Source organism: Dunckerocampus dactyliophorus, chromosome 19 (genome assembly GCF_027744805.1).
Source record: "Dunckerocampus dactyliophorus isolate RoL2022-P2 chromosome 19, RoL_Ddac_1.1, whole genome shotgun sequence".
NCBI lineage: Eukaryota > Metazoa > Chordata > Actinopteri > Syngnathiformes > Syngnathidae > Dunckerocampus > Dunckerocampus dactyliophorus.
Genome location: NC_072837.1, coordinates 2362217 through 2375630, shown reverse-complemented (window position 1 = coordinate 2375630; position 13414 = coordinate 2362217). Strand labels below are relative to the sequence as shown.

The window sequence follows — 13414 nt, the reverse complement described above, 5'->3', positions numbered from 1 at the left end:
AATATTATAATCTTATGGGAATAAAGTCAAACTATTATGGGAACAAAGTTAATATATTACTCAAGGAAAATTATTATTATTATTCATTTTTTAAGAACTGTGAAATATTTCGAAAATAAAAAAAACAGAAAAAATGGGGGAAAAAAGAGGAAAGACGTACGTTCATGCTTTTTTCCATATCGCAAAGCTGAGATGCCGTTTTTTCTTGAACTACAGTAACAGTGTACAGTAACGTCTAAGCATATCTACATGTGTTGCTTTACTAAATATCAAAGTGGCCCTTTTATTTTTCACTATGTGGCCCTCGGTGGAAGAAGTTTAGAGGCTCAGAAGCACAGAAAGTTTTATGTTCTCATAAACCTGCGCGGAAAATGACGCACGGACTGTACATGCAAACAACCCAATAACAGATAAATGTGTGCCTTCACGGTCCTTCACGTGCACAAGTACAGTTACTAATGAGCACTAGCATGCATTTCATTCATAAAAACTGGATTCATTTTGTAGAAATCACCTGTGAATCTGATTACATTCTGACTAAACCCTGACTTGGTGGTGATTTTCAGTCACCGATGTGCTTTAAGTAGGCAACGGCACGCACCTGTGACTGCTGATAGGATGCCAAGGTGGGTTGGACCCGCATTTTCACTTAAAAGGCATCTTCTTTCTTGCCATCTGTTTACTTGTTTGCTGGCAGCACATGAGGAGTTCAAAAGTGGACTGGCGTTAAAAAGCTACTTTCCTGCGTGTCGTTGTGTTGGCAAGATGGCCGAGTATGCGCTGTCGGTGACGACGGGCACCATGCTGCATGCGGGCACGTTTGATAACCTCTTTGTTACTCTGATGGGCACCGAGGGCCAGTCCGGGCGCACACAGCTAACTGGTGCCGGCTTGGGCAATGACACTGGGAAGGTATGTTGAATAATTGCAGGCTTGTTGGGTTTTTTTTCTTGATTGATGTGGACCCTTTGAAACGCAGGTGGGGACGTTCTCTGTGACGACGGCTTTTACTTTAGGCTGCCTTCTTCTGCTCAAAGTGGAGAAAGATCCATTCCACGAGTTCAAAGACCAGGACTGGTTTTGCGCCACCATCCTAGTGCGGACGCCTGAGAAGGATGACGTTTTCTTCCCCTGCTACAAATGGCTGTCCAGGGGAGAACTTGTGATGTTGCGAGGAGGCAGAGGTGAGTCAACTTGAAACTATCACAAGCTGGTACTGTGAGATGGAAAACACGTGTTTCATCTGAATGATATGTGTGGCGTCTTGACTGCAAGACTCCTTGCATTCCCGCAAATAAGGTCCTTGCGTGGTACTCTCTGCAGTTGAGTAAATGCTCCAGGCTCCTCCTTCGATATTTTGGGTTTTTTTCCCCCCATTTCTGCAGATTTTTTAAATTTATTTTGATTTTAGATTTTCCTGTGATTTTATGACTTTATTCCTATATGACAACCTTTTTCCCAACCTAATTTGAAAATGTAAACTTTTTGTTTTGTTTCTGATAAGACCGTGATCGTACGACTTCAAAAGAGATATATAATTATTTTTTAATGTTTTTTTAATTTTTTAGCTACAAAGGCTTTTGAAGACATGCATCCGCGACTTCAAAAGCACCGGAAACAGGAATTGGTCCAACAGAAGCTAACATACAAGTGAGTAGCGGTTGTGTTAACTGGGCTGATTTTCTCCTCCAACTAATCTTTGCCTGTCATCTCCAGATGGGATGAGTATGCTGAAGGAATGGCCTACGTCTTAAGCATTAAAAATATCAAATGGATTCCAGCAGAAGACAGGTTCTCGTTCTCAAAGGCTGCTCAGTTTGCATACCGACAAAACTATGCGTGAGTGCATGAATTCATAGAAACAATGATCATAGTATAAATGCTGTTTTTTTTACCCATGCAGGAAGGAAGAGCTCTTGGAGAAAGGCATTCGCTATTCAACAGAGCGCTGGGAAAGCTTCAAGGACATGACGGTGTCCTGGTTCACAAGGTCGCCCCTCTCAGGTATTGTCTGTAACAAAAGTGAGGGACTACTATTGTCAAAATGAAAACCACCAACGAACTCTATCCAGAAACGGTGTCACGGCTGTGGAGGAACGATGACTTTTTCGCCTACCAGTTTCTTAATGGAGTCAACGTTTACATGATCCGACGCTGCTCCAAGCTGCCGTCCAACTTCCCGGTCACGGAGGACATGGTGTCGCCGTTTTTGGACAATGGAACCACTCTGACTAAAGAGATGGAGGTAGAACCGACGAGAACATTTTCTGTGGCTTTGGCCTTATTATGCTGTTGACTTCAGAAATGTAACATTTCCCCCCCAATGAATATATGAAAATGTACTAAATTATTTGAAATTCTGGTACTTTTGAGGCAAGCTAGCTATCTACCAATTCAGGGGCTGCATACTTGCATACTCTGAAGGTTGCATCAGCCCTTGTTAAAGGGAACGGTGTAGCCTGAGCCTTAGCCTTGCGTTACCTTAGCATTACGACAAACATCAGTTATACAGTAGAACCGGTTAGCATCTGTTACGCGGGTTTTTCCCATCAACTTCAAATTGATACCACTTTTACAATTTGTTTTACAGGCATAAAACAATCTGGAACTAATTAATGACGCTAACAAAGGTTGCAGGTATTAACAAGTTAGAATGATGGCACCTAGCAAGATAGCGCTAAGTAACAGAAGGGCTTAACAGATTTTGTGGTTTGAACCCTTGAGGCACCTTTTTTGATGGTTACGTTATACTCTTGGGTCAAGGTTTAATAAAAATTCAAAAGTTCATAGGAGTGACAAACCAATACAGATGGTCCTTGGTTTAAAGCGTTCCGAACTTAGCATTTTGTGGTTACCTGTGCGCTCCCATGAATTGAAAATGGTCATTTTGGTCCGTAAACACGAGACTTGCTCGAACTACAGTGGTCGCAGCGGAACAAAGCGCCATGTTCGGCTCACGTGTAGGATCAAATTGTAACGTCGACCAGGATGTTGGAAAGATGACAAGGTGGGCTCACACACACACACACACACACGCACACCATTAATAACTGTAGTGTAGTCTCAATGAGATTAAGAGATTTAATTCTTGTATTCAGGGGACAAAAATGGAAAAGGTGGCATTTGTGTTTTATTGGGACGCCTTTAGCACAACATTATGTCATTGACCTTGACATGTAGCCTCCAGAGCAGCATGCCTTGGTGTCATTGACCTTGACATGTAGCCTCCAGAGCAGCATGCCTTGGTGTCATTGACCTTGACATGTAGCCTCCAGAGCAGCATGCCTTGGTGTCATTGACCTTGACATGTAGCCTCCAGAGCAGCATGCCTTGGTGTCATTGACCTTGACATGTAGCCTCCAGAGCAGCATGCCTTGGAGTTGCGCCACAAGGTTTGCATGCTGTGGGTTCGTGCAGCTGGACTGCCCGCCCCGTACCAACATGCTATCAGGATTTGCTGCTTTGTTTTCTCACATGTACAGAGGGGAAATATCTTCATTGTGGACTACAAAATCATGGAGGGTTTGCCAACAGCCACAATGGATGGCAAACGTGTTCCTCTGACGGCTGCGCTGTGCCTGCTTTACATGACTGCTAAGAAGAAGCTAATGCCCATTGCCATTCAGGTCTGCCTTGTTTCCATGTATTTGCTTGCATATATTACACAAATACGAGCTTCTGCATCAGCAAAACCCCTTTTCTTCCTCACAGCTCGGCCAGACGCCCTCAGAGGACAATCCTATTTTCCTTCCCAGTGATTCTGAGGTGGACTGGCTGCTGGCGAGGCTGTACGTGAGACACGCAGACACCCTCAGCAGCCAGCTGGTCAGCCATTTGCACAACACGCATTTAATAGCGGAGGTTTTCACCGTGGCGACCCTTCGCAACTTGCCGATGATTCACCCGCTGTACAAGGTAAACGAGGCCGCAGTGGCTGACTTGATGTCTGACGCTAACCCGTCGCTGTTGTCTTGCAGCTGCTGATACCCCACCATCGCAGTACCCTTTACGCCAACACAATAGCCCGTGCTATTCTTTACGGTCCTGGGAGAGCTCTTGACAATGTACTGTTTACAACTCTGGTTTGTTTTTTGTTTTGGGGTTTCCCCGCCCCCAACTCACTAATTGAATGTTGTCGTTAGACTTCGCTTTCTGCAGAGGGACAAGTGCCGCTAATGAGAAGGGCGCTGGCCCAGTTGACCTACGATTCACTCTGCCCTCACAAAGACCTTGAAGCCAGAGGCCTGGAGGCTGTTCCTAACTTTTATTACAGAGATGACGCTCTCAGGCTGTGGAACATCATTCACAGGTACCTGCTGCTGCTTTAGCAGTCAGGGTAGCAAGCAGTGGCTCTCTTGCACCAGCCCCCAAATATGACCAGCCCTGTTTAGAGGGGGTGTAATAAAGTGTGCTGTGATTCTCCCCCACATCCAGCTTTGTCACGGCGGTGGTATCATATTATTACCCACTGGACAGCGAAGTGGTGGCAGATTCTGAGCTCCAGGAATGGGTGGAGGAGATCTTCAACTATGGATTTCTGGGGAACGTTTCTTCAGGTTGGACCCCTGAATCGTCTGTTTGTCTTCCACTCGGGCATAAAAGGGCACAGCTGAGGTATTTGTGTGCAATTTTCTTTTTGCAGGTTTCCCTTCAAGCTTTCAAACAGTGGAGGAGCTCATCAAGTACGTCACCATGGTGATCTTCACCTCATCGGCTCGACACGCTTCAGTCAACATGGGCCAGGTGAACAAGTTCAGAAGTCGTGTCTATAGAGCGTGTTTGATGGTGGTTTCCTGTAGATGGACTATCTAGCGTGGATCCCTAATGCTCCACTGTTGCTGCATCGGGCACCACCAAGTGTAAAGGGAAATGCCACCATGGACGACTTGCTGCTGACGCTGCCCAACAAATCCATCGGAACCCTGTCCATGTCTCTTGCATGGTTCCTTGGCAAGAAGTATGATGACTTTGTAAGTTTAATCCAGTGCTTCTCATAGTGGGGTGAGGGGAGGTGAACTTAGTTGCTGGGGGCAATTAGGTAAAGAGTTTGGCTTCTCAAAACGATGCGTTCAAAGGATTATTCCATTTGCATCACAAAATGCTTTCTCAAAAAACTCAAACCTCACAAAACTCTTGGTGTTATGTCTCCCGCCGTATCCCTGCGCACTGTCGCCTGTGCGTTCATGTGTATGTGACCAAGACCCTCGCATCTTCTTCCGCTGTGGAACACATGCGTAAACAAGATGGCAGCGGCGCTTCGTCGCGGAAGTAGATGAGTGTCTTCCTAACATACACATGAAGCACAGGCGACAGTGCGCAGGGATACGGCGGGAGAAGGCATTTTTGTGATGCAAAAATGGCCCCCGGTACATTTGAAGTATGACACTCATGAATATTATTTTAATACGTGTGTGTGTGTGTGTGTGTGTGTGTGTGTTGCCAGGTTCCTCTAGGTCAGTATCCTCAACATTTTAGTGAGCCTGCCACTTTAAGGATGATTGAGGATTTTCAAGCAGAGCTGTCCACACTCAGCGAGGCCATCGTAAACAGGAACAAAGAACTTGAGCTGCCCTATTTGTACTTGAACCCCAAGGAAGTAGAAAACAGTGTGACAATATAAATAAAGTTACAAGTCTCCATGGTTGTCACCTGTTTAAAAAAAAAAAAAATAAAAAAAAAAAAAAAGTTGGAAAACCACGCAATCCAAAGGGAGAACTTGTTTCCCCCTGAGGGGTCCCTGCAGTTCGTTTGGTTTGGCGCCTTGCTTCTTATTTCACTTGATTTGCTTGTCATATGCATGTTTCCTGCGGTGGGTGGTTACATTGTCTTCCAGAGCTTATTTGCAGCCAAGTTTAGGAAGGTGACACACAGACCATTGTGCCTGTGGCTTCGGCAAAGAAAGACATTTGAAGTTTTGAGAGCTCCGTCAAGATCTGCAATTGAGTGACAATGGCGGAGTACAAGCTCGATGTAACGACCGGAGACAAGGCATACTCCGGAACATCGGACCACATCTACATCACCTTGTTTGGAACGGAAGGCCAGAGTGAGAGAGTGGAGTTAGACAACTGGGGTGTCGACTTTGTAACTGGCACAGTGAGTTGGACGATGGCAAATTCACCTGCCAAGTACTTGCAGCACAACGATACGCTTGTATTCAAGATTCACTAGGAATCAGTTGCGAGGTGCAACAATTGTTAAATACATGTGCAGTTTTTGCTGCCCCTGCTTGTCCTCGTGGTTTAGCTTGCGATATGTGGCAGATGAGGTGAGTTCTCACCCAAACTCAGCTGGGATAGGCTCCAGCAAACCCCCACAACCCCAGTGAGGATAAGGGGCATAGAAAATGTTTTTAAAAATCTGCGAAAATGAGCAGACAATGTTCGAATTAATGTGGATTAAGCTGAAATATGTAAATGCAGAACAATGGAATAGAATGAGTATGAACGGTTTAGCCAGCTATTTGCTGCTGGTCTCAGACTTGCATTTATTTTGATATTCACTCGTTGGAATTACAACTTCATTCCTAGAAAATGAAAACTATCACTTGAAAAAATGCCACTTTTTCTCAAAAGTACAATTTTTTTTAGAATTAGTTTTTATTTTCTTGCCATTATAGCTGACTTACAGACGTATGAAAATAAGATCAAATATTGGGACTGAATTTTATGTTGAAATCCATTTGGATCATTTTCTTGCAAGCCCCTAAATGTTATTTTCATTTATATTAGAAACGCTGATAGATGTATTTTTGGGGGGTTTGGGGTTTAAAACAAAGATCCTAAAGTGGCAACACATGTTTTTAAAATTAAAGTGACAATTTTTCAGAAATATAGTATGAAAATGAGAATAAAAGGCTCAATTTTATGTGAATTTAGCTGTAATATTAAGTAAATAAACATACACAAACAATAAAATGGTCAGGAGTTTAAAAAAAAAGTTTCTTAGAAAAGTGATTTTTTTTTTCTTGCCAATATAGCCAACCTACAGAAAGGTTATAAGGTTAATGGTATATATTATTCATTTTCTGTGCCACTTGTCCTCACTAGAGTCATGAGGTGATATAAAATAAATGTTATTAAAAATCTTATATGTGCAAATTAATTTGAATAATTTGCATGACCTGCATAGGATTTTAAACTGTATGACTACCATGCAAACCACATTCAAATGTAACGTATGCAAAGCATACTGTGCATGTGCATGTGCATGTGCATGTGCATATACTACTTGCAGACTGGGAACTACACTGTAAAAACCAGCGCACCTCTGGGGAAACTCCTGCTGGTCAAGGTAGAGAAAGATCCTTATTTCTTCTTCTCCGACAACGAGTGGTACTGCTCCAAAATTGTGGTGACCACCCCGGAAGGAGAGGCCATCCTTTTCCCGTGTCACGAATGGCTGGCCGATAACGAAGTGGTGGAGCTGAGAGGAGGAAGAGGTCGGCTTCAGATACCCGTACCATTGGTCGTGTATTTCTTATAGACTTAAAAATGTGGCTTCTTTGTTTTTTGAACAACTCAGCCATGAAGGTTTTTGAAGATGACCACCCGTTGTTGATTGAGCATCGCAAAAAAGAGCTGGCATCTAAAAAGAGCTTGTTCCAGTGAGTTTTTAGCTCCCAAAGCATGTACTGTAAATAAGAGCTGAAAAGATACTTACGGCCTTGTTTCTTTTAAGATGGGCCATAATGAAGGAAGGACTCCCTTACTACGCCAATTTCGATGTATCAAATGTCCCGGCTGAAGTCCGCATGCCAGTGTCCAGAGTGGCGCAGTCAAAGATGCTCGCCCTAGGGGGGTAGGGTTAAAACTCAAGTTATGTTCAGATTTGGTGGTGTGATACATTGAATTGTGACTGCTCAGTTTTTTAAATCTCTTTTATTTGTTCACTCACTTCAGTGCCTTTGAACTGAAGCTGAAAGGGATGCTCGGCAGTGTGGAAAATTGGGAAAACATTGACGATATGAAACAAATCTTCTGGAATAGGAAAACCAAATTATCAGGTTGTTGACTTATTTTCATCTAAATATGTTTACATTTTACTTTCAACATTGCTTGAAAAGTGAATCAAAGATTTATGGTGGTGACAGTTTGACCCTGGAACAGATTATTTCTATTTCCATTATTACTTCCATTATTTTTTTTATTTGGGGGTTCCACTTTAAGGGACACATGCGCTCGGCTCCTAGGCCAGGGGTGTCCAGACTTATTCCAGCAAATGGCCGCCGGGCCGCACTATGGTTGCTAGGTTAAAGCAACACATTTTATCCAGACAATATAACAAAATGCAACATTAGCAGTGAAAATGAGCTTTCCCTCTGTTGTATCATGTATTTTACCGGTATCATTAATATGAATATTTATTATGAATGAATTCTATATATTATAATCTAAATTATTCTATTCACTATATTGTGTATGTATATTGCAATCATTATTAATGATGTAGAATTACTCATGAATAATCAACATAGCTAATAATTTAATTAGGAAATGACGTTTCTTCCAGAGTACGTTTCCCAACACTGGAAGGAAGATGACTTTTTCGGGTTCCAGTTTCTAAACGGAATTAGCCCCAATATGATCAAACGCTGCTCGACGCTTCCTGCAAATTTCCCAGTCACAGAGGAAATGGTGAAAGCATTCCTTGAGGAAGGGAGCACTCTGGACAATGAAATCCAGGTATGGTAAATGAATTGCCAATGTGAGCCACGGTATGTCAGGAGTGGAGGTTACAGTATTGCTGTTTTTTAATCTGTTGCACAGAAAGGCAATATATTCCTGTATGACCAGAAGAAAATGAATGGCATACCTGGGAGGATGTATAATGGTGCACGTCTGCAAGCGTCTGCTGGTCTCTGTCTGTTTTACCTGAATCCTGAGAAGAAACTGAAGCCCATTGCAATACAGGTATTGTTACTGTGTAATAGTACCACTCCACTCCAGTGTTTAAAGGGGATCTATCCTTCTCCTTTTATGGGCTTTTCAAATATTGGGTCGCAGTGGGCTTCTATGGTAATCCCTCGTTTTCGCCGTTAATCGGTTCCACGCTCGACCATCATTAGTGAACTTTTCCAAAGTAGGATTCCTTATTTATAAATCAAATGTTTTTATAATTACAGCATAGAAAGCCTGTTTGTGACCTTATGAACATGGTTTTTAAACATTACAGCCCTCAAGACACTCGTATTACCCAATGTAGTAGACATGATCAGAGAAAATACAACATAATGTAGACTCACATATGTTAGCATTGCCAGCACTCCCTGTTGTTCTTTTTTTACTTCCTGTTTTGCACAGTACTTCCTGTGGTGGCTGTTGACTCACAGCGTAACATTACTGACACTTCTGAATGCCTTTTACAATTTTAATGCTATTTTAATTTATTTTGCCATTTTTATGCTTGAAAATGCTTTATTTAGGCAAAAAATATGCATACAATTTGCTTAAATATGCATATATTTGGACTAATAATAGGCCGTATTCAACCACGAAGCAGCGATGTTTAATATATATTAAAAAATATAAAAACCATGATAGAGTAAAGTTGTGAAATTGAAAGGGCAAAATGGTGAGGGATTACTGTAAGTTTTTTAAAATGAAATACTTCATAAATGTCATGTTCTGGAAGTGGAAATCTGCATTCTCTTGGCGGAAAAGCTCAGCTTCCGCCCACACGGCCCCACCCCCCTCACGTGTACGTAAATGGTTATCAGCGAATAATAAAAACACATTGGGTATAATTGGATGAATAATGGAGAACCCGGCGTGGAATCGTGCTTTGTTCACAAAACGGCTGTCGTGAAGTGGTGCGAGCAGGAGCACTGACTGAACACTAACAAAAGAAATCTTCCCATCGCTGCCTCACTCCTGTTTAGATGCACAATTCTTACCTCCGCAAAAACACTTCCTTTTTCAAGAAAAAGCGACAAACGGTACTGAGCAGCAGTCGCCGGTGGGCAAATTGTCAGACATGTACTTCAAACGAATTCGGGGGTCCCTTGGCTTGGGTCCCTTCAAGGTTGACAAATCAGTGTTTGTTTTTTTTGTAGCTACAACAACAACCCTCGGAGCAGAACCCCATTTTTCTGCCCAGCGACTCGGAGACGGACTGGCTTCTGGCCAAGATGTTCATTAAAAATGCAGATATGATGGATCACCAGGCAAACCACCACTTTAAAGACACTCACTTCCTCTCCGAGGTCTGGGTTACGAGCCTTATCCGCAACTTCCCCGTGATTCATCCCATTTACAAGGTATGTTGGTTCCAGCGCGGGTGTCGAGACATCCTGAATAGTCTCGATGAGAACTCTCAGAAGTAGAGTGCAAGTAGCCCATTGGGGTGTTACATTTGTGGCACCCCCAAAGCATACATGTGAGAATGCTTAGACAAACAGTCAATGATCTTATTGCCAATAAGTTGCTAAGTGCCACCTGTGCCCCAGCAAAGACCAACCTTGCGACCAATCTTGCTCACATTTGACAGACGTGCTTGTCAGTCCTCTAAAGCCGTGTCTCAAAGATGAATCGGGGTTGATATCACCACCTGTTCTTTCCCACCTGCAATCCTAAACTGAAAATCCAAACTGAAAACCATGGCCTCCAATGATGTCATTTCTGCAACTTCACACTCAAAAGATGACAGCTCCATGAATCAGGGCTACAAATAGCAGAGATGAGCTCCTCAGGATACCATACCAGACACTCACAAAGCCCTTGCTGAGCTGGGAATCAGACTGAATGTCACTGTGAACAATATCAGGGGTCTTCCTCCTTCTCGCCATAGTTCCTGATCCCCCACTTCCGCTGGATTCTCCATATTAATGCAGTGGCCCGCCAAATTCTGTTTGGACCTGGTGGACCCTTTCCAGTGGTATGTTTCTGATGATTTATTGTACTTTAATCCTTTCAATGATTTTCCGCTTGATGTCTGACTCCACACCATGTTTGTGCTTCAGAGTACACTTGGCCTTGACAGCATTCTGGAGACAATGGTACGGTCCCATGCCGAGCTCACCTACAGCAAGCTGTGCTTGCCGGAGAACATCGCCGCTCGAGGACTGGAGTCCATCCCCAACTTCTACTACAGAGATGATGGCCTTCAGCTATGGGACATGATCAACAGGTTGATTTCCACTTCAAATTTTTAGAAGCAATTGACAGAAGTTGGCTGAAAATGTATGAATCCTTCTTCTTCCAGCTTTGTGAAAGCAGTCGTGGGACACTTCTATCGTTCCGACAGTGAGGTGGTCAAAGACTCTGAGCTCCAGGGCTGGATCTATGAGATATTCACTCGATGCTTTTTAGGAAACAAATCCTCAGGTATTCAAAGTGTGAACACAATTTCCATGGGAAGATGGCGTTATTTGCTGACATGTTGTTGTGACAGGGTTTCCTGAGTCCTTCCAAACTGTTGAGGAAGTGGTCAAGTTCATCACCATGGTCATCTTCACTGTGTCCGGTCAGCATTCCGCCGTCAATTCCGGACAGGTGAAACAACAGTAAACATTCCGTTCTTATACGTTGTAAGTAAAATACAGTGGAATCTTGAACAAATCAAACAAACTGCAGGTTGATCAGCATCCCAACTGTCACTGTGCACACTGCCACTTCCATACTACTGTATTATCATTCATCGTCGCGATGCCATAGTTCACAGTCTGATTGGCTTCTGGCTGCCCTGTTCTCGCGATGCAGCTTTTCTCCAAATTTCATCACATTTTAATCTCGTACACATCTCGTACACCCCTAGTAACCAATATTTTTTAAGTTGCAGCCTCTCAGGGATTACCGCACGTGGAGCAGAGTCCCTCATGCCGGTCAGTCGGTCCAATGAAAAATAATGAAAACCAGGACATTTTTATCACTTTCTACAAAAATATGACAGCAACGCTCTGCTGTTTTTCAGGACATTCTTTTAAAAACAATGCTAGTCTACTGCATCCACTGCATAATAGGCTGACCTAGGGCCAAACTTTGTGTTTTTATTCCAGTTTGACTACCAGTCCTTCATCCCCAACAGCTCCATGCTTCTACGCAAGCCACCTCCGACCGTCAAAGGCCAGTCGAGTATGAAGACCATTCTGGAGACGCTCCCAAACGTTGGCGAGTCAGTCAAGATAGCGAGCATCGTCTACGTGCTCTCGCAAAAATATTACGATTTTGTAAGTTTAGGGTTAATACCTTTTCAAAGTAATGACATAATACTAGTTTGATTGTCTTTGTGTTTCAGGTGAACCTGGGTTCATACCCTGAGGAACGATTTCAAGAGCCTGAAATCCAGCAAATGGCCAAGGAGTTTCAAGCACAGCTGTCCAAACTTACTGACATAATCAATGCCAGAAACGCGCAGCTTACAGTGCCGTACATGTATATGAACCCAGGCCGAGTAGAGAACGGTGTCACTCAGTAAGTAAGGGGTCTTATCCGGATGACATAATAGCTGTAGGAAAAAAGTGAGTAAAACACCTTAATTATGTTTAGAACAACAAATAAACTTGGGTTGGGAATGTAAAATTGGCCATCATTTCATCAGAATAAAATTAATATTTGATCTCGGCCAGCGCCTCTCAAAGTTCTCCCATCACACGTAATAATAATAACAGATTATGCTGTGTTTATTCTATGGCTAACATTAACATGACTCAGCGTGGTTCGTGAGTAGCACACTCTTCTGGTGAATATATGTAACAGCAACTGAGCTTTGCAATAGATATAGGCAATAAAGTAGGCTTATCAATGTCTTAGTTTCACCCAAAGAATTGTAAGATAATTCACTTCATTTTACAAATAAAACAATAAAGTATAAACACAATAGACACACCCTCCTCTTTTATCCAGGTTTACTGAAGATTAAGAAACATTTGCGTTTTAGATCTCGCTGTGTAAAACAGGGCGCGCCATCCTTGCAGCATCGTGGCTCGCGCATGTGTGATTCATTTGCACTTTCGATGCGTAGAGCTCCACATCATGTTCTCAGTGTGCCGCGGAAGCTGACGATACACTGCTGCCTTGTGACTGCCTTTGGCCGGGGCGGACCTGTCAACAGCACCCGCTGTTGCTCAGTGAGAACACAAAATGCAGGACAACAAAACAACGTGCTTTCACTTTTAAGTCCCCAAATACCAGAAAAGTCCCCTACGACGCCAGAAAAAGTCACTAGATTTGTCCCTAGTGGCTTTGGAGAAAATATGTCGTCAAGGGGGGTTGGAATGACGCCAGATCGAGCACTGAGCGGGGGCGTGATAGCAGCTGCAATGCTTTAAAACAATAGACTGTTGCGTTTTGTGCAACACATTGCTTTAAATGCATCTCTGCTCCAAGTATTACAAGTGCTAAAATGTCACAATAAAGGTGCATTGCCGTGTAGTTTTGTGTCTTTCTTTGTCTTTAGTTGCTCGCATCATCATGTA

General features: G+C 43.1%; 3 protein-coding genes across 6 annotated transcripts in view; 2 read left to right on the top strand and 1 right to left on the bottom strand.

The window, feature by feature from the left end:
* The window catches only part of grm1a (glutamate receptor, metabotropic 1a), an 83326-nt gene that overhangs the window by 42273 nt on the left and 27639 nt on the right, over positions 1-13414 (bottom strand). For 2 of the 4 annotated variants that reach the window (XM_054761027.1, XM_054761032.1), the window contains exons 4-8: positions 8815-8891; positions 7897-7979; positions 7268-7792; positions 2117-2231; positions 1896-2011 (exon numbers count right to left, since the gene is read on the bottom strand). In XM_054761027.1, coding sequence (XP_054617002.1) covers positions 1896-1899 — 4 coding nt within the window. In that variant the 5' untranslated portion in view covers positions 1900-2011; positions 2117-2231; positions 7268-7792; positions 7897-7979; positions 8815-8891. Of the gene's footprint in view, positions 1-1895; positions 2012-2116; positions 2232-7267; positions 7793-7896; positions 8057-8814; positions 9045-13414 lie in introns of those variants that run through there. The other 2 variants (XM_054761028.1, XM_054761029.1) reach the window with 2 other exon arrangements.
* On the top strand, positions 1717-5667 carry LOC129171911 (arachidonate 12-lipoxygenase, 12R-type-like). The gene is made up of 11 exons (XM_054761038.1): positions 1717-1839; positions 1904-2004; positions 2073-2245; positions 3483-3626; positions 3712-3915; positions 3978-4064; positions 4143-4309; positions 4435-4556; positions 4643-4743; positions 4800-4970; positions 5444-5667. Exons 1-11 carry the CDS (start codon positions 1739-1741, stop codon positions 5618-5620), a joined length of 1548 nt encoding a protein of 515 aa, XP_054617013.1. The 5' UTR covers positions 1717-1738; the 3' UTR covers positions 5621-5667.
* LOC129171910 (hydroperoxide isomerase ALOXE3-like) lies at positions 5950-13349 on the top strand. The gene is made up of 14 exons (XM_054761037.1): positions 5950-6096; positions 7237-7441; positions 7525-7606; positions 7681-7800; positions 7902-8005; positions 8512-8684; positions 8769-8912; positions 10055-10258; positions 10789-10875; positions 10961-11127; positions 11203-11324; positions 11392-11492; positions 11996-12166; positions 12235-13349. The coding sequence occupies exons 1-14, from the start codon at positions 5950-5952 to the stop codon at positions 12412-12414; spliced, it is 2007 nt and encodes a 668-aa protein (XP_054617012.1). The 3' UTR covers positions 12415-13349.

Bases quoted from the DNA above. Each gene is read 5' to 3' on its own strand.
- LOC129171910 (XM_054761037.1), top strand. From the start codon at position 5,950: ATGGCGGAGTACAAGCTCGATGTAACGACCGGAGACAAGGCATACTCC. The intron at 6,097-7,236 runs GTGAGTTGGACG...TACTACTTGCAG, and splicing joins TCGACTTTGTAACTGGCACA to ACTGGGAACTACACTGTAAA. The intron at 8,913-10,054 runs GTATTGTTACTG...TTTTTTTTGTAG, and splicing joins TGAAGCCCATTGCAATACAG to CTACAACAACAACCCTCGGA.
- LOC129171911 (XM_054761038.1), top strand. From the start codon at position 1,739: ATGGCCTACGTCTTAAGCATTAAAAATATCAAATGGATTCCAGCAGAA. The intron at 1,840-1,903 runs GTGAGTGCATGA...TTACCCATGCAG, and splicing joins GCATACCGACAAAACTATGC to GAAGGAAGAGCTCTTGGAGA. The intron at 3,627-3,711 runs GTCTGCCTTGTT...TCTTCCTCACAG, and splicing joins TAATGCCCATTGCCATTCAG to CTCGGCCAGACGCCCTCAGA.